Raw genomic sequence first — 16,670 nt, 5'->3', positions numbered from 1 at the left:
GGTACGGCCTGCTCTCCCCGCGGCCTGGCGGTGGTACGGCCCGGGCGAGTCACGCGCCCCAAGGCGGACCAGGCCGGCCTGTGAGGGGACACGGTGAGGGCCTCCGCCCGGCGGACCCCGAGGGCGGCCGGGCCTGTGGGGGGCGGGGACCCAGGAGCGGAGGCGCCCCGGCCTGTCCGGTGGGTCGGGCCGCGGTCCAGGCCGAGGGGGCCGAGCCCGCGGGCGGGGAGGTGGGGCTGCGGGGCGGCGGCCGTGGAGCCGAGGGCCGCCCCCGGTGGCGCCTGCGTTCGGGCGCGGCTGCTCGCGGAAAGGGGGGTGGCGGCGGCCGGAGGCACCGGGTCCCCAGCGCGGGGACGCGCCGAGCGCCGGGTGACGAGGGGCCGAGGGACGGGGGCGCGACGCCGTGGTGCCCTCGCGGGTCACGCGCCCGTCCCCCGCGCGCGAGGCGGGGCTGCCGTCGCGGGGCCGCCGCGCGGCTGAGGCGGGTCGCGAGCCGCCGCGAGCCGGGCTTGTTTCCCGAGCGCCGGCGCCCCGCGCCCCCTCAGCCCAGCGCGGTGCCCGGGCGCGGGCAGGACCCCGCCCTTCGGGGCGCGGCGGAGGCGCCCTGCAGAGCCGGCTGGAGCGGGAGGCGTGCTGGGCGTGCGGGGAGCGGAGCGCGGCTGCCGCGCGGGCCTGTGGGGCCGAGGCGGGGGCTGGCGCGTGTGGGAGGCCGCCCGGCCGCTCTGGGCTGGCGACGGGCGTTCCGGGCGCGCGGGCGCGGCGCTGAGCTTTAGGTAGGCTGCGGCGCCCCTGACGCCGGCCGTCAGCGCTCTCGTCAGGCCGGAGAGCGTCTCACCGGGGAGAACCGCGAGGGCCCCGGCGCGCCGGGACCCCGGGCGCTGGGAGGGCGCTCAGCCGCGGCCCCGCCGCCCGAGCGCGGCTCCGCAGGGGGAGGGGGGCGGGGTGCGCGTGCTGCCCCCTTGCGACCAGGAGCGGGAAGGGCGGGGACTGCGCGTCGTTCAACACCTTGTATTTTACGCAGAAGGTAAAGGTAAGCGCTTGCGTCAGGAGCGGTCCTCTGCGGAACAGGGCTGTAGGCTCGGGCCGCGGCTCTTCGTGATGTTCTCGTGTGAGCTTGGCCGGAAGCGGCTTGATTCTCCCCCCCGCCCCCCGCCACTGCTTTTAGAATTGGCTCTGATGTTTTTCCTTACCTAGAAAATGTCAGGCCTCAGAGCTGAGGTGGGACCGCCGTTGCACTGCCTGACTTCTCTGGAAATGGCCTTGCTGCCTGTCGCCTCGGCGGGACGGTGCCCGTGTGGTTCTGCTGAGTACAGAGGTTCTTGTTCACATCTTCCACGAGCGTTCCGCTTGTTTTGGCAACAACTGCCCTCTCTCCAGGCAGCTCCTAAATTCACTTATTTATCAAACACACGTTAATTTGGGGCCCACTGTGTGTCAGGAGCTGGGGTAGGTAAGACAAAATCTCCCGCCTTGGGGGACGGTCCTTCCAGTGAAGTAAACCGCTGGGGGGAGGGTAGAGAGCGACGGGGGGCGTGTGAGCGCTGGGGAGGGGCCTGTCCGAGCAGGGGGCAGCGCAGGGTGGGGAGGAGTGAGCCGGCGGAGGTCTGGGGGCGGCGTTCCGCACCTTTCTCCCAGCCCTGCCCTCTCGGTCCTGCCGTCCAGAATCTCCATGGAACTCAAGGTCTTCCAGCTAAACGTTCCTCCGTCTCAGACTGTCTTCTGTGCCGCTACCCACCTCCCTCCGGACCGCCTCCCCTCCCCCCGTGCTGGCTCTCCGTGCCCTCCAGCTGCCCCTCCTGTCCCCGTCTGATCCCCAGGGGGCTCTTTTGCGTCGCTCTCTGCCGCTGCTGCTGCCCCTTGCATTCTGGCCCGTGCCGCGCAGGTGCGGTGGCGGCTGAGCTGTTGCCCGCAGACGTCAGGTCGTGGCAGAGCGCGTAGGCAGGTAGAGAAGTGGCTCCGAGTGTGGCTGCCAGTAGGAGGCCGCTCGAGGGCCCGCGGAGGGACCCGCTGCGCCGGGGGGTCAAGGATGCCGCCCCTCTCCGGCCTCCCGGCCCCCACCGTGCGTGTTCACACTGTCTGCTGCGTTGCCTCCGTGCTCCAGGTTCAGCTTCCCAAGGCCTGTGCCTACCCACCAGGGGCTGAGCACAGAGCATGTATGATCTTTGACTCCTTAGTATCAAAGGGGGTGGTGTCTTCCTGAGAGAAGAGGGTTTGTATCCTGGCCAGCGCCCACTAGGCAGTCAGATGTCGGCAACTGAAATGGTTCCTCACAGGTCTGAGCCTGGCTGTCCAGGAGAACTTTCCATGGTGATGGATGCGTCCCGCAGTCTGTGCTGTCCTTTTACAGTGGTGGTCGGTGAGGCAGGAGGGGGCTCTTCATCATCATTAATTCAGATCTAAGGTGCCACACGTGCCTCCCAGCAACTCCCTGGATGCTATGAGCCCTGCTGTGTCCCACGTGTCATGTCGCTGAGCTGTCCCTGTGCCGCCTCTGTGCCTCCACCAGCTGCTGGAGCCCAATGGACAGATCCCCCCCCCCCACCTGTATGGTTTTCCAAGCAGAAGGTACTTGTGTCTGCACCCGCGTCCCCTGCCGCCGCATGGCCCCCTCCTTGGTGCCCAGGCCCTTCTCTACGGGCCACCCCCCCGAGGGTTTTGCTCACATGGTCTCTGGAGTGACACTGGACTTTGCCTCACTGCCTGTCCTTCGCTGTCACCTTGACCAGCTCTTCACCCCACGTCTAAGCTCTGGGAGACCCAGGTCCCCCAGGCCCACCCCTGTCTCCCACGGCCTGTCCTCGTCTCTGCTGGAGGCCTAGCAGGCGCTGCTCGGCCTTTTCCTCCCACCTCCCGTGTTCCCTGCTGCCTTCTTCGTGCTCCACAGCCCGTCCGTGCGCCGCATCTGTGGTTCTCCTTGGGGTGCAGTCGCGCTCTGACTGTCCTCACGGCCTTCCCCTGCCCACCCCGGCCCAGGCCAGCTGGCTTCCCTGCGTCCACCCTGGCTCCTGTGCAGCAGCCGGGTGAGCTTTTCAAGTAATGTGCAGGTTCATCATGTTTCTCATCAGAACCCACCAAAGCCTCTCTGATCTCTGAAGGAAAGTTCAGGGTCTCACCGTGGCCTGGAAGGGATCCTAAAGCCCACCTTCTCCTTGTCTTCTGCCCTCATCCCCAGCTCTGCTGGCGTGTGGACCCGTCACCCCCCTCCTCGGCCCCCGTGGCCCCTCTGTTCCTGCAGCTCTCACTTGGGGGCACTCTTGTCCAAACCACATCACACCTCTTCCAGCGTCCTTGTCTCCCTAACACTGTCACCACGCGGGGGGAAGAGGCGTGCTATGCGTCCCTCGCCCCTAGAATCCGTGGGGCAGCATCGCGTCACCTGAAACGTCGCCCGGTACATGGCAGCTGCTCACAGCCGCTCATGGAACACATACCCCAGGGCGTTGTCACTCGTGCACTCGTGTGGGCGTGTGTGTGTGTCTTCCCCTCTGCCCACCTCGTGACCCTGCCTCCATGGTCCTGACTGAAGGGTTTCTGTGTGGTCCCGCATTGTGTTTCTCCTCCTCTGTGTCCTGACTCCTCGTGGGCAGGGGAGCTGTCTGCTGTGTCCCCTGCAGCCGACGCAGTGCTGGCCCAGAGTCGGTGCTCTGCCGTGCCGCCCGCCTGGGTGACCAGCCTCTGCTGGACAGAAGCCCGTTGAGGACAGCAGAGGTCGCCGGGCTCCGGAGCTGGCGGGTTCTGGGGCCAGCTCATGGGTTTCCCTTCTCCCCAGCAGGCCCGGCACCGTCTCCAGGGCACCATGAACGCCATCGTCGCACTCTGTCACTTCTGTGAGCTCCACGGCCCCCGCACGCTCTTCTGCACGGAGGTCCTGCACGCCCCGCTTCCGCAAGGGGCGGGGAACGGGGACGGCGCTGGCCAGGGCGAGCAGGCCGAGGAGGAGGAGGGCGGCATCCAGATGAGCAGCCGCGTCCGCGCCCACAGCCCCGCGGAGGGCGCCAGCGTGGAGTCCAGCAGCCCGGGACCGAAGAAGTCGGACATGTGCGAGGCCAGTGTCTCTTGGGGCAGGAGGGTGTTTCTCCTCTGCAGGGGCTCTGCTTGACCTCCTGGCAGTGGACGGGAGGCCACGTGCCGCGGACGTGACCTCACCGGTGTCACGTGGAATGCGCCTACTCTCCTTCCCTTTGGTGCTTTCCCCTCATCCCAGCTTCAACGATTCCAAACCACTCTGGGCTGGCAGACACTTGTCACCACCATCGGGTCTGCCTCTCCAGCCTCCCCTCTGCACGCTCGTGTCTGCGCACAGTCTCCTCAGCTCCCGTCCCCGCAGCCCCTCATCCTCCTTGTGGGCATCCTGCCCATTTCACGAGCTCTGGGAGATGAAGGTTAGGTCCCTGCACCAGGCTGCCTTTTCACGTGGAGGCCCTGGCTTGGGACTGGAAATCAGGGTGGTGGTGGACCTGCCACCGCAGGGTGGACAGAAATCCAGCCACGCTAGCTTAGTTCAGAGGGGAAGCAGTTGGTGAGCTCGAGCTCGATGGATTGATTGTGAGAGATTGGGGGGGGGAGGGAAGATGGGGAGGGCCCTCTGTTGTGAACAGCTGACAGCTGTGAACGAGGGGCAGGCGGGGAGGATGCCTGGGCAGTGGGGTTTTGGGGGAGGGTCCTTGAGCCGGAAACGGCCTCGGGAGGTCCTGTGTCACCCAGGGAGGGGCTGGCTTCAGGGCCTTCTGTGTGCAGTCCCAGGTTGGGGGCGGTCTGGTCCGTTCCCTGCGGCAGAGGGTCTGAGCGTGTGTTCTCAGGTGGCCTCGCAGGCACCAGAGAGTGGCAGCGTCCTGAGGCTCCTGCCAAGTCAGGGACAGAGGCCAGCGCAGGCTGTGTGAGCCGCTGGGTGGCTCTGAGCCTCAGTGTTGCTCCCTGTGAGGCGGGGGTGACCCTGGTAACTCTCCCAGGTTTGCTCCTTGGATTAGATGAGGCGATGGGTGCAGAGCTCTGCGGGGTCTTTGCTGCCTGAGTGCCAGTAGATTAGGCCTGATGAACTCCGTGCTCAGTTGATTCGGTGCCCTCTGACGACCTTTGTGATCTCCGCGTCCTGGTTTTCCTGTTCAGGAAATTTGAAAATCCTCAGCCAAGCATGACTCTAGGAGCCAGTTGTTTTTATATGAAAATGGATTGAGTTTTCTGCTTGAGGTTTGCATAAGGAGGAACGAGCTGCTTGTTTGCTTCCTGGCTGACTGATGTTCTTTTCTTTGTGCGCAGGGCTGCCGGTCACTGGCCGCAGGGCATCCTGGCTACATCAGCCATGACAAGGAGACCTCGATCAAGTACGTCAGCCACCAGCACCCCAACCACGCCCAGCTCTTCAGCATCGTCCGCCAGGCCTGCGTGCGGAGCCTGAGCTGTGAGGTGAGCACCTGGGGCCTCTGTGGGGGTTGCGTGCACACTCCTGCACGCCCTGAGCGAGCGTGGTGTTGATTGCAGGAAGGAGGGCAGGTGCGGTCCTGTCGTGAAGGGGATGGGCAGGGCAGAGCTCAGGGTGAGTCGTGTCATACCCTGGTTCGTTGCTAACTTAGCGCTTTAAGCACCAGGCTTCTGATATCCGTTCTTCGTGGACGTGTTGCTGAGGCGTGACGCCTCTGTAGGCGTGTGGCTCCTGTCACACGAAACCTTCTTGTCGCCTCTGTCACGTCACAGCTGCAGTGCTCATCACATGCTCTCTGAGCCATCTGAGCAGTGGGTCAGTGTTTCTAAGACACGTGGCTGCTGTTGTTAAGTTCAGTCTTAGCTTCTTTGTGTTTGTCCCAGAGGGTCCACAGTCCAGGCACTCACACTTCCTGTCACGCCCCACTTGATGAGACCCGCCAGACTCCTCGCGGCTCCTCCTCTGTCACCACACCGTGCGCCCACCTGGCTGTGTCCCTGCTGGCGGGCAGCTGAACGCGTCTGGTGGAGTTGTGTGTAGAGTAGGGTGGGTGTGTCATGAGGGAGACGCAGGTTCTCTTCTGCGCATAAAACATGCACATGTTTTATCACGCGGACTTGCCGGTTCTCCGGTGCATTCCAGGTGAGTGATGTTGGCACACTGGAGCCTGGGTGAGATGTAGCATTTGTACAGGGGTCATTTATGGCTCGAGGTAGGAAAAATGAATCAACCTACTGGCTCTTGCGTTCCCCAGTAACGAACACTCCCCTTAGGAAGTTTGATCACAGGAGAGATGAAAGCAGTGTTTTCCTCTCTCATCCCCATCCTTTCCACCCTCCCCGCGATTGGTGCTGATTAATTAGCGCGGAAAGAGCAGTCTGAGCAGGAGGGTTTGCACACGTGGCGGGCGGCGTCCTAGAGCGGCTGTCCTGTGTCCCAGGTGTGCCCTGGCCGCGAGGGCCCCATCTTCTTCGGGGACGAGCAGCACGGCTTTGTGTTCAGCCACACGTTCTTCATCAAGGACAGCCTGGCGCGGGGCTTCCAGCGCTGGTACAGCATCATCGCCATCATGATGGACCGCATCTACCTCATCAACTCCTGGCCCTTCCTGCTGGGCCGGATCCGTGGGATCATCGACGAGCTCCAGGGCAAGGCGCTCAAGGTGGCCCCGGGGAAGAGCAGTGGGCGGCGGGGGGACGGCAGCAGGGCGGCCTTCTTGCCTCGGGGTCCCCTGGCCGCTGCAGAGTCGGAGTGGTGGTGTTGAGCTCAGGGGTCGGCCGGCCCCGCTGGCCTCAGCGGTCTCTGGAGTCTGTCCCTGCCCGCGTTCTCGTCCAGCTCTGGCTCCACTGTGGGCAGACCCCCTGGTGTGACCCCCGCTGCCTTGCTTCCTCTCACTGTCATCTCAGAAGCCTGTCCACTCACGGCGTGGCAGGCCCACGCCTGACAGGGGCCTCAGCGATGGCCCTGCGTCTCCAGGGCCACCCAGGGTAGGCCAGTGGTGCTCTGGTAGCAGACGGTTCTTAAACCCCAGCGGCTTGTGTGTGTTCTGGGTCCACTGCAGGCAGGCAGGGGTCTGCTCGCTGTGGTCAGGCTGGCGGGCGGAGTGGCAGTGTGTGGGGTTGCTGCTCAGTTGTCTGCTGGGGGCACAGGGGGACTGGAGGCCTGGCGCCTCTCCCCTCCTCCAAAAGTGGTCACGTGTCCCACTCACCCAGGGTCTGATCAGTGGAAGCCCCCCATGTCCGGAAACAGGGGCCGGCGCACTAGAAGAGTGCCAACGGCCTCCTCAGGCACGGATGCCCCTCCAGGCCCCGTCAAGTGCCCATGAGTTGGGATCAGGGAGGCTGCAGGAGAGACTCCTAAGTGAGCCTTTTCTCAGGCGGCCTCTGATCCAGCTGGGGGACAAAGCTGTTCTGTTTGGGATGAGATCCTCTTTCCTCTTGGTCCAGAGAGCAGAATGGTGCCCGGGCTGCTGGCTGATTTTGTTGTTAAGGGCCTTTCCCCTTCCCTTTGCGTGTCAGGTGTTTGAAGCGGAGCAGTTTGGGTGCCCACAGCGCGCCCAGAGGATGAACACGGCTTTCACGCCGTTCCTGCACCAAAGGAATGGCAATGCCGCCCGCTCACTGACGTCCTTGACAAACGATGACAGCTTGTGGGCGTGCCTGCACACCTCCTTCGCCTGGTAACCAGACTCTGTCTTCTTGCGGCTGCTGGGGTGTTGGCGGACTGTGCCTGGGTTGGGGGGGGGACAGTCGCTGACAGGTCTGTGCTGTGACTCGTGAGCACCGCGCTGGGGTCCGTCCCCCTCGGCCCCTGAGCCCACGCAAGTCACGTTTAGGCAGAGCCAGTGATACTTTCAAGGTGATGTTCCTGAACTGAGACCAGTGGTCTATCCCTTTTTTGTGAACAGCAGTGAACGCTGATCTCGCTCAGCTCTTCCGGGTCAGGACTTGGAGGGGGGCTGAGCTGGGTGGTGCCGGCTCCAGTTCTGAGGCGGAGCTGCTGTCATCTGAAGGTTGGGCTCCCCGGGGCTGGCAGGCTGGTCTGGCCGTGGGCAGGAGGTCTCTGCTCCTTGCTGTGGTCGCGTGAGTGATCCAGGGTGAGCGAGGTGGGCGCTGCCGGCTCACGTGACCCATCCCTAGTGGCACACGGGCCCTGCCAGTACCTGCTCTTGTTAGAAGGAGCCCTGCCTGGGCGGGAGGGGAGGATCTTCTCCACCTTCGGAAGGTGGAGAATCGACCACAGTAGTCTGTCCTCTGGCCACGGGTGGTTTCTGTTCCTCCCACTGCAAGATACGCTCCTTCCAGAGACCCCCCGGTTCTCTTTCGCATGCAGCATTGCCCGCATCAGGTCCTGGTGTGGGCAACGCTCCCCACGTGTAAATCCTGGAGTGTGGCTCCTGAGAACCTGCTAGCTGAAGAGAAAATATCTGTCTCCCCCACCCAACATACAGTTCCTCTTGTCTTTTAAAAATGATTTTAATTAGGGAAAGTTTCAGACAGACCCATAGTATAATAAATGCTACAACGAACTTCACCACCTCATTGTCCTGCTTTAGCAGCTGTCAACATTTTACCACTTTTCCACCTGTTGCCTCACTTTCTCTTTCTAGAATGTTTTTTAAAGCAAATCTTAGTTGTGTCACTTCAACCATAAAACCGTTCTCACATCTGACACGATGGACTCATTCCTTAGCATCATCCAGCCCAGCCCTTGTTCACTTCTCCTGCTTTGCCTCAGAGTTGATTCTTGCGTTGGGACCAGCGCAGCACTGCGCGGCACAGGTCGTGCTGGCCTCTGAGTCTAGAGCAGCCCTCCTGCGTCTCCGCCCCAACCCCGGCCTTTTCTTGGGGGCCCGGGCTGTGTGTCCTGTAGGAGCCTCACTTGTTCACTCATGCCCATATTTTCTGTTAACCGGTAGTTAGGTGAAGAGGGTCGATTGGCTTCGGGTCCAGTTTTCCTTTTGGCAAGAATACTTCATAGATGGCACTTTGTTCCCAGGCTCCTGAAAGCGTGCGGCAGCCGGCTGACCGAGAAGCTCCTGGAAGGCGCGCCCACCGAGGACACCCTGGTCCAGATGGAACAGCTTGCGGGTGAGCTGGGAGGCACCTGTGCTGCAGTGGTCAGGGGGTCGTCTCGCGCTTAGCCCACCCTCCTCTGTCCCAGCAGAAAGAGCTGATGGAGGGGACCTGGGAGCAGTGTCCACAAAATCTGGCCCTTTGCTCTTTGTGGTTTCATTGTGATTTCCTGTCTCCTCGTCCCTGACAGTCCCACGTGAGAGTCTGTCCGCGCAAGTGGGAAAGTCCACCTCTGGGGCTGTCACTTTGGGGAGGATGGGTTGAGGGAGGCTTTCATGTCCCTGTTGTACGAGAAGCACTTGCTTGGCCTTTCTGGACGGGGACTCGCCCTCTGCTCTTTATCTGTAAAATGTTGTGCTTTGCGGGGACCCGGCGTTGTCATCAGAGTGGTGGTTCCTAAGCCTCCTGGTATCTGGGCTGTCCTCCCCAGGTTCATGATCAGATCTCCACATCTGGGTGTTCTACGTAACTGCCCTGGGGAGTCGGGGGGCTGCATTTCTTTTGGAGATGATTGGATTTTCAGTGACTTAGGGTCCGGGGCTAGAATGTGGGGCCAGGTGAATGAGGCTCATGATGAGTAGTTTGTTACAACGTGCTTTTTTTCGCAAATGACTGACCTTAACGAGCTAGAGTTGTTTCGAGGTTGTTCCTGTCATCAAGTGACTTGCCTCCATGCAGGCTTCCCTGTGAAGGGGAGGGCGGGCTGGTCCAAGGAGGGCAGGGCTCGCTCAGAGAAGGCAGCCACGCGGTCCACCTTCGCGCCCTCGCGGTGTAATCAGCCCGGAACCATTTATCATGGCGATCGCACGTTTCTAGGCTCGTGAAGGGGGTAAAGGCAGTCTGTTGGTGAGATTTATTCACACGAGAGCCGAGTTTGTCAGGAGAGAAGTGCTGGCGTGCAGGGCTGTCACGTCTTGGATTGTATTTTGGTCACAAAGGTGAGCATAGGGGTTCAGAGCACATGCTGGAGTTGGGCAGACCTACCTTCAGCTCCGGGCTCTGCGACGTGTGTGTTCTGTGAGCACAGCAAGGCCCCTTCTCTCGGGACGTGGGGTGAGGATGCTGTCATGAAGATGAATTGCGATAACAGATACTTCCTTTCTGTGAGATGGGGAGAACGGTACTGACCTCGGGGCAGGCGAGAGGACTAAAGGGCAGAATGTGTGGACGCCCTCAGGGTAGTGCCCACGTGCTGTCATCATCCCGCCTTTATCCTGTCGGTGGTGTGACTTTTCCCACCGGCAGTGAACAGAACCCAGCGGACTGAACGCTCCCGGCCCACCCTATCTGGGGCAGCAAGTAGTGTAGACAGCTGGCCTGAACCAGAGATCAGTAGCCTTCTAGTCAGGTTAACCACGAGATGCCTTGGGCTGAAGTGGTTGTGTAGAGACTTGTGCCCAGAGAATAAGGGAATCGAGGGCCACATGTTTCACAAATGAATTTGTTGTCTGTCTTGCAGACTTAGAAGAGGAATCAGAAAGCTGGGACAACTCTGAGGCTGAAGAGGAGAAAGGCCCTGTCTTGCCAGAGGGGGCAGAGGGGCGGGAGTTGAGCAGGTGCCCAGCGGATTCGTCCTTGCTCTCAGACTGTGGAAACTGGCAGCCCCGAAAGCTCTCTGTGTTTAAATCCCTTCGGCACATGAGGCAGGTAGGCGGGGCAGGGACAGAGCCCGGGTCAGAAACTCAGGACAAGAGCCCCATCCTCTCCTTCCAGCTCATCTCTGTCCAGCACATCTTGTCCTTTGGGCCTGTTGTGGGCTGACGCAGAACCTTCTTGGTGGGTGGCTGGAGATGACAAGGGTGTCTTAGCTCCAGGCTCCGTGAGGATGGAGGTGGTTTCTCTAAAGAGAGGCCCAATGGCTGGCTTCTCATGGTTCTCTAATCTTCTCATTCTGGAAGCTTCTAAAGAAATTGAACAGCATTGTTGGTTTGTACACAGCATAGATGCTTTGTAAATTGCAAACAGTGGCCATTCTTACAAAGAATTGGAAGCAACCTGAATGTTCAACCCTAGTAATTGCATCCAGACAATGGCCAAGTGTTCGGTAGGAGAAGGAGCCTGTGCTGCAGTGTGTGGTGGGAGGTGGGGCCTGACCATCGGGGATGCGCGCCAGGGACACGGGTCTTACCACACGGCGGGGGGGGAGGCGGCTGCTGGATCATGAAGGCAGGCTGTCCCTTCTTAGGCGCTCTCTCTCTCTCGCTCTCTCTCTCTCTCCTTTCACACTGAACCTGAATTCCATCCAGAGACAGTTTTTTCTGTTTCGGAAAATGAAGTAAAACCTGATTTAATGGCAGATGCTCTGGGGCTTCGGGGTGAAAACCATTCATCAGATCGTCCTTGCTTTGGCCGCAGTCCTTGTTGACTGTGAACGTTACAGTTGGGAGGGGTCTTGAATGCCTCTGCAGGTGGGAGTCCTTGGAGGCTGGTGGGGTTTGCTACGAGGCAGTGTTACAGCCGCCTCTTTTTTTCTGGCCATGTTCACAAGCTGTAAGACAGCAAGCTGAGCTCTTGTAAAATGTCAGTGTCATGGAGTTAATCAGAGTTGATTAAAGCAGGATGAAAACAGGACAGATAAGGAAGTCACAACCCCTGGGTTGAGAAATTCACAGCCCTGGAGGACGTGTTTAGAGGCTGGGGCTCTGGACATGGGTTTGCTCTGAATGGGGCAGCCCTGCGCTGCCAGCATTGAGACCAAGCTCTTCCTCGGTGCTGAAGAGTCACAACCCTGGCTCACTTTCGAGTGGTTTGGCCAAAGTCAAGTGTGTAGAGAGAGAAGGTGTATATTGCAAAAAGCTAATACTTTATCTGCTTCAAGTTTTTAAAAATAAAATTGGGGAAAAGTTCTTGAAGTGTGGAAGAGCTTTGGGGTCAGGCTTTCAGGTGTGAGTACAGGGACGTCCACCTGCCTCCTCCTGGTCTCGGGCAAGTCACCCAACCTCCCTGAGAAGGTAGGTGATCTTCTCTCTCCTGGCCCATCTTCCTTCACTCTGCCGAGGAAGTTTCTAGATGACACACAGATAACTTTCTCTGGATGGAAAGGACTGCACTGTGTTTTTCAGGTCCTGGGTGCCCCATCCTTCCGCACGCTGGCCTGGCATGTCCTCATGGGGAACCAGGTGATCTGGAAAAGCAGAGATGCAGACCTCGTCCATTCAGCCTTTGAAGTTCTCCGGGTGAGAGGAGCTTAGTTCTTTTGTGGTTTGTGGCAGTACAGTATTGGCCAGTGGGTTTTTAAAAGATCTTTTAAGACATGTCAGAGACTCATTGCAAAGGTTTGTGCCTGAATCTAAGGTCTGTGTTTTTCTGCACTATTAGAAATGGTAGTCATTTGCACTTTCACTGCCAAGGGCCCAGGTTCCATCCCTGGTCAGGGAAATAAGATCCCACAAGCCATGCAGCACAGCCAGAAAAAACCAAAAAAAAAAAGGTAGTCACTTGTGGCTTTTATTTCCAGTGTGGAGTCTGTGCTATCCTGATGGACTGATCACTGCCCCATCTGCCCTTCCCAACCCCCACCTCCCTCTGAGAAGCCACCTCTGCCACAGAGGCAGGTCTGGGTCCCCACGCGGTCCTCGGCACAGAGCCTTCCCAATGGCCAGCCGGGGTGCAGGTGTGGGGTGCTGTCTCCATCCTTCAGGTGTAGTGGGTGCCAGGGCCGGCTCTGTGTGTGCGTGCCAGCCCTCTGCCTAGGCCCCTGAGGGCACAGGATGAAGCAGTCTCACAAACTTAGAATCCTTTTCGGGGGTGAGTGAAGAGACAGACATCTGAGAAGTCAGAGAATGACGGAAGAGTGAACCCTGCAGAGCAGGCCAGGATGAGGGGCCGGGTGGGAGACGCCCCCGGGGCTGAGTGCCCAGGAGCCTTCTGGGAGGGGAGGGCTCTGGGCCGAGCTGCAGGGCGGGCGTGGGGGTGGCTAAGGGATTCGGCAGGGCAGCGCTCAGTCTGGGGTCCTTTCCTTGTAGACCATGCTGCCTGTGGGCTGTGTGCGCGCCATCCCTTACAGCAGCCAGTATGAGGAGGCCTACCGCTGCAACTTCCTGGGGCTCAGCCCCCACGTGCAGATCCCCCCCCACGTGCTGGCCTCAGGTGCGTGCCTCTCCGTCTGGGCGCTCGTGACTGGACCTCAGCTCTAGATTTGAGGGTGATGCCTGCTGGCCTCAGAGGCAGGAAGACCCACGTTGTAGGACCAGCTCTCCCAGTGGCATTGGCCTCTGTTTCCTGTCTTTAAGATGGGTGAGGGTTGGGCTGGACCAGCTCACGGTCAGGGCGGCTTGCTGGGACGCGGCTCTCTGTGGGGGCGGGTCCCAGACCTGCGGCTCCGAGGACAGCTCAGGAGGCCCGCGGGACTGATTCCTCCACTGGGTGGTCTTCCTCTCTCTGTGCTCCTGTTTTTATCTGCCTTAAATCCATCTGTGATGCTCCTCAGCTCAGGACCCCTGCTCCCCTCTCCTCCGCCCTCAGGACCGAGAGGCTTACTGCTCTAGACAGAAAGGCAGGAAGCTAATCGGCGTCCCTCATTCTTGGTCTGGGGGGTTCAGGAGTCAGCCTGTGTGCACATCCCTGACTCCTGGGCACGTCCAGGTCTCCTCCGAGGGCATCCGTGAGCGCGGTCGGAAGGCTGCTCACAGAGCTGCCACTCCTTCAGCACCCAGGCTGGGCTGTGAGTCCAAGAGGCAGCGTTCAGAGCAGAGGCTCTAGTGTCAGAGTCGGGCTTGATGTTGTTACCAGCACTGCTCTGTGAGCTGGGCACGTTGCTTTGCTTCTCCGAGCCTGTTTCCTTGTCTATAAAATAGGGTATGTTATAGTGGGACGACGCTCACAGGGCTGTTTTAGTGTTTGGCCAGTTGAGGTGTATGAAGTAATCAGTAGTTACTGTAATAGAATATTGAGTCAAAAGTGAACCCTCAACTGTGTTCATAAACTACAGGAGATTTTAGACGCAGAGTATTCACCTCGGGAGGCTGGAGTCTCTCCCTAGATGATCTGAGACGGCCTGTAGCCGCTGCATGAGGCGGGCTTGTCCCGAGGTGGAGAGGAGCACGCGACAGAGCAGTGCGTTCTGTGTTGCTGCAGAGTTTGCTGTGGTGGTGGAGGTTCACACGGGCACTCGCTCCAGCCTGCACCCGGTCGGGTGTGAGGATGACCAGCCTCTCAGCAAGTATGAGTTTGTGGTGACCAGTGGGAGTCCTGTCGCCGCAGACCGAGGTGGGTGCTGCTGAGCAGGGCCGCCTCCTCCCAGACAGAACGCACTGGGTGGCGGGGCCGAGGCTCCTCCCGCCTCCCTGTGCTGACCCTCCTCCTGCCTTGCCCGCCTCGTCCCCAGTCGGCCCCACCATCCTGAATAAAATGGAGGCTGCTCTGACCAACCAGAACCTGTCTGTGGATGTGGTCGACCAGTGCCTCGTCTGCCTCAAGGAGGAGTGGATGAAGTAAGCAGGCGGCCTTGGCTCCTAGAGCCTGTGCTTTCAGGGGAGGGCTGGGCTGCCGACAGTGGGGAAACCGGAGCTGTTTCCAGAAAGGGGCAAGGTCGTGGCCACTGGGGGAGGTGGTGTAGAGGAGAGGTTAAGAGCTCCGCCACTTGAACTAGCTGAGTGACCTTGAGCATGTGACCCAGCACCCCTGAACCTCAAGCTGCTCTGTGCTTTGCAAGGGAAGCCGTTATTTTTGATGCTTCATTAACCTAAAAAATTGGAAGGTCAGATGATAGGTGTTTCCTTCTTATTACAGTAAGTTACTTTGTTTCCTCCTGCCTTCTTAGTAGTTTTTTGTCAAATTTAGTCAGACAGCGTCCTGATTTCAGATAGTAGTACAGTGATGCTTAGGAGCCAGTTCCTTTCATGAACGGTTTTCTTAATCTCCCTGTTGGGATGCACCAGCGTTAGAACGGGTGGGGCAGGGGGAGACCCTGGGTGCAGGTGTGAGCGGCCGCCCGTGCTGCGCTGTCTCTCCTGTTTCAGTTCCCGTTCTGCGTGTCGAGCTGTTGCTGGTCTTGAAGCCCTTTAGGCCCCAGGACCAGAGCTCTTCTGGGGCTGCTGCGGTAGCTGAGTGTTCGGTTCTGGTTTTCCACAGCAAAGTGAAGGTCCTCTTTAAGTTCACCAAGGTGGATAGTCGGCCCAAAGAGGACACACAGAAGCTCCTGAGTATCCTCGGAGCGTCCGAGGAGGACAATGTCAAGCTGCTCAAGTTCTGGATGACAGGCCTGAGTAAGACCTACAAGTCACACCTCATGTCCACGGTCCGCAGCCCCACAGCCTCAGAGCCTCGCAGTTGACCCCACCGTGGGACTCTGTCTGGTAGGCCTCCTGGGAAGTGGTGACGGCCGTCCTTGCCGCGGAGCTCAGCCGCAGGTCTCTGGTGGCTGTCAGCCGCAGGCTGTCCTCCCGCTTCTGAACTGCTGGCATGAAGCGGTTTCCTAGTAAGGGATAGAAGCTGTTGGGGCTGAACTTTGCCCTCTGTGTGGGATTCGGGCCTGTGCAGTCCTTGGCCCCATCCCACAAACTGTTTGATTTGGTCCGCCCTGAAGAGGGCAGAGGGAGACTTGTGACAGGTAGTTCCCCCAACATGCACACCCCGGGAGAGAACACGAGGAAAGTGTGCATCTCACATGTCATGGACGTCGATCTCAGAATTTACAGGAAAACGTGTCCGGCCAGCCCTGCATGGGGTCTCTCAGCCGCAGTGTCATACCCTCTCTTAAGGTTGAACCTTTCTGTTCTGAAATTTAGCAAAGGTTTCCCAGGTTGTGTATGTGTTCGTGGGTTTTGCTGTAGTTGTGAATTTTCAGGATATGTGCTGATCCGTAGTCATCATTAGTAATCTGGTTTTGAGTTGGGGCTCTGGGAATGGCTTTTGGGGTGGAGTGGATGTTTTCCTCATCTTTGGATCACCTGGAATTCATGTTCTGAAGCTGATGACCAGCCCTCCTGGCCGTGCTCTCCTGTGCTTGCTCTGAAGTTCGCCTGTAGCTTGAGGACGAGCCCTAATCCTTTTCACACAAAGATGATCCTGTGCTGAAGTGTCCAGTGGAGCGTTGGCCTGGCCTGGTGCCCAGTACGTGGAGCTGAGAATCACATCGCAGTTGTCTTCCCATTCGCCCTTTATTGCTTCTTTAAATGTTTACATTTGGCTGCAGTGAATTTTCAGAGTATGATGGTTTAAGACAGGTTCATCATTCCTGTGTGTATTTTTAATAAGGATTCATGGTTAGGAAGGATTTTCCCAGTAATTTTGCTGATTTGTGTATAGTCTTTTTGTGTTTAATTTATATTTAACAGGAAGACCATGTTTATATGACTTGGTGTGTGTATCGTGCAAGAACACTGAAATAATAAAGATATATTTTTATACACTCTTGACTATATGGTTTTATTGGTTTGATACCTCAGATTTTCTTGGGATCAGTCACAGAAAATAATACATTTAAAGTAACACAAGTGATGTGATTGTTTTGGCGCTCTGTGCCTGGCTGAAGGCTTACAGTCTCCAGGGGAAGACGTAGTAAATTGTGGTTGCTGTTCAGTGGATTTTAGCTATGAGCACAGTTGCAGGTTCCTTTGTCCCACCCCAGCCACGTGCAGGGCCGTGCATGTGTTCCTGGGGCAGCTTTTGCTCTGCTTGCGGGAACAGAGGTGGGCAGAAAGGACCCTGACCTCTGAATTTGGGGGCCCTGTGCG

At 58.9% G+C, this 16,670-nt stretch overlaps 1 protein-coding gene across 6 annotated transcripts; it reads left to right on the top strand.

The window, feature by feature from the left end:
* Positions 1-16,345, top strand: FLCN (folliculin). Of its 6 annotated transcripts, none has more exons than XM_057716789.1 (12): positions 1-93; positions 3,773-4,045; positions 5,257-5,403; positions 6,360-6,581; positions 7,438-7,598; positions 8,918-9,009; positions 10,454-10,641; positions 12,057-12,170; positions 12,960-13,083; positions 14,071-14,202; positions 14,321-14,426; positions 15,067-16,345. In XM_057716789.1, the coding sequence occupies exons 2-12, from the start codon at positions 3,797-3,799 to the stop codon at positions 15,266-15,268; spliced, it is 1,737 nt and encodes a 578-aa protein (XP_057572772.1). In that variant the 5' UTR covers positions 1-93; positions 3,773-3,796; the 3' UTR covers positions 15,269-16,345. The 6 variants fall into 6 exon arrangements, with proteins under 6 accessions (XP_057572772.1, XP_057572775.1, XP_057572774.1 ...); XM_057716792.1 differs by having other exon boundaries at positions 73-93; positions 3,770-4,045; XM_057716791.1 differs by lacking the exon at positions 1-93 and adding an exon at positions 103-179.
* Positions 16,346-16,670: the final 325 nt, after the last annotated feature.

Source organism: Hippopotamus amphibius, chromosome 17, assembly GCF_030028045.1.
Source record: "Hippopotamus amphibius kiboko isolate mHipAmp2 chromosome 17, mHipAmp2.hap2, whole genome shotgun sequence".
Classification (NCBI taxonomy): domain Eukaryota; kingdom Metazoa; phylum Chordata; class Mammalia; order Artiodactyla; family Hippopotamidae; genus Hippopotamus; species Hippopotamus amphibius.
Note: the sequence above shows the minus strand (reverse complement) of the source record. Positions and strands in the feature narration are given on the sequence as shown.

What these genes read in the sequence shown, in the direction of transcription:
- FLCN (XM_057716788.1), top strand. Translation starts at nt 3,749, where the DNA reads ATGGGTTTCCCTTCTCCCCAGCAGGCCCGGCACCGTCTCCAGGGCACC. An exon ending in CCAGATGGAACAGCTTGCGG is followed by an intron (nt 9,010 to 10,453) that starts GTGAGCTGGGAG and finishes TCTGTCTTGCAG; the next exon opens with ACTTAGAAGAGGAATCAGAA. An exon ending in CTCAAGGAGGAGTGGATGAA is followed by an intron (nt 14,427 to 15,066) that starts GTAAGCAGGCGG and finishes GGTTTTCCACAG; the next exon opens with CAAAGTGAAGGTCCTCTTTA.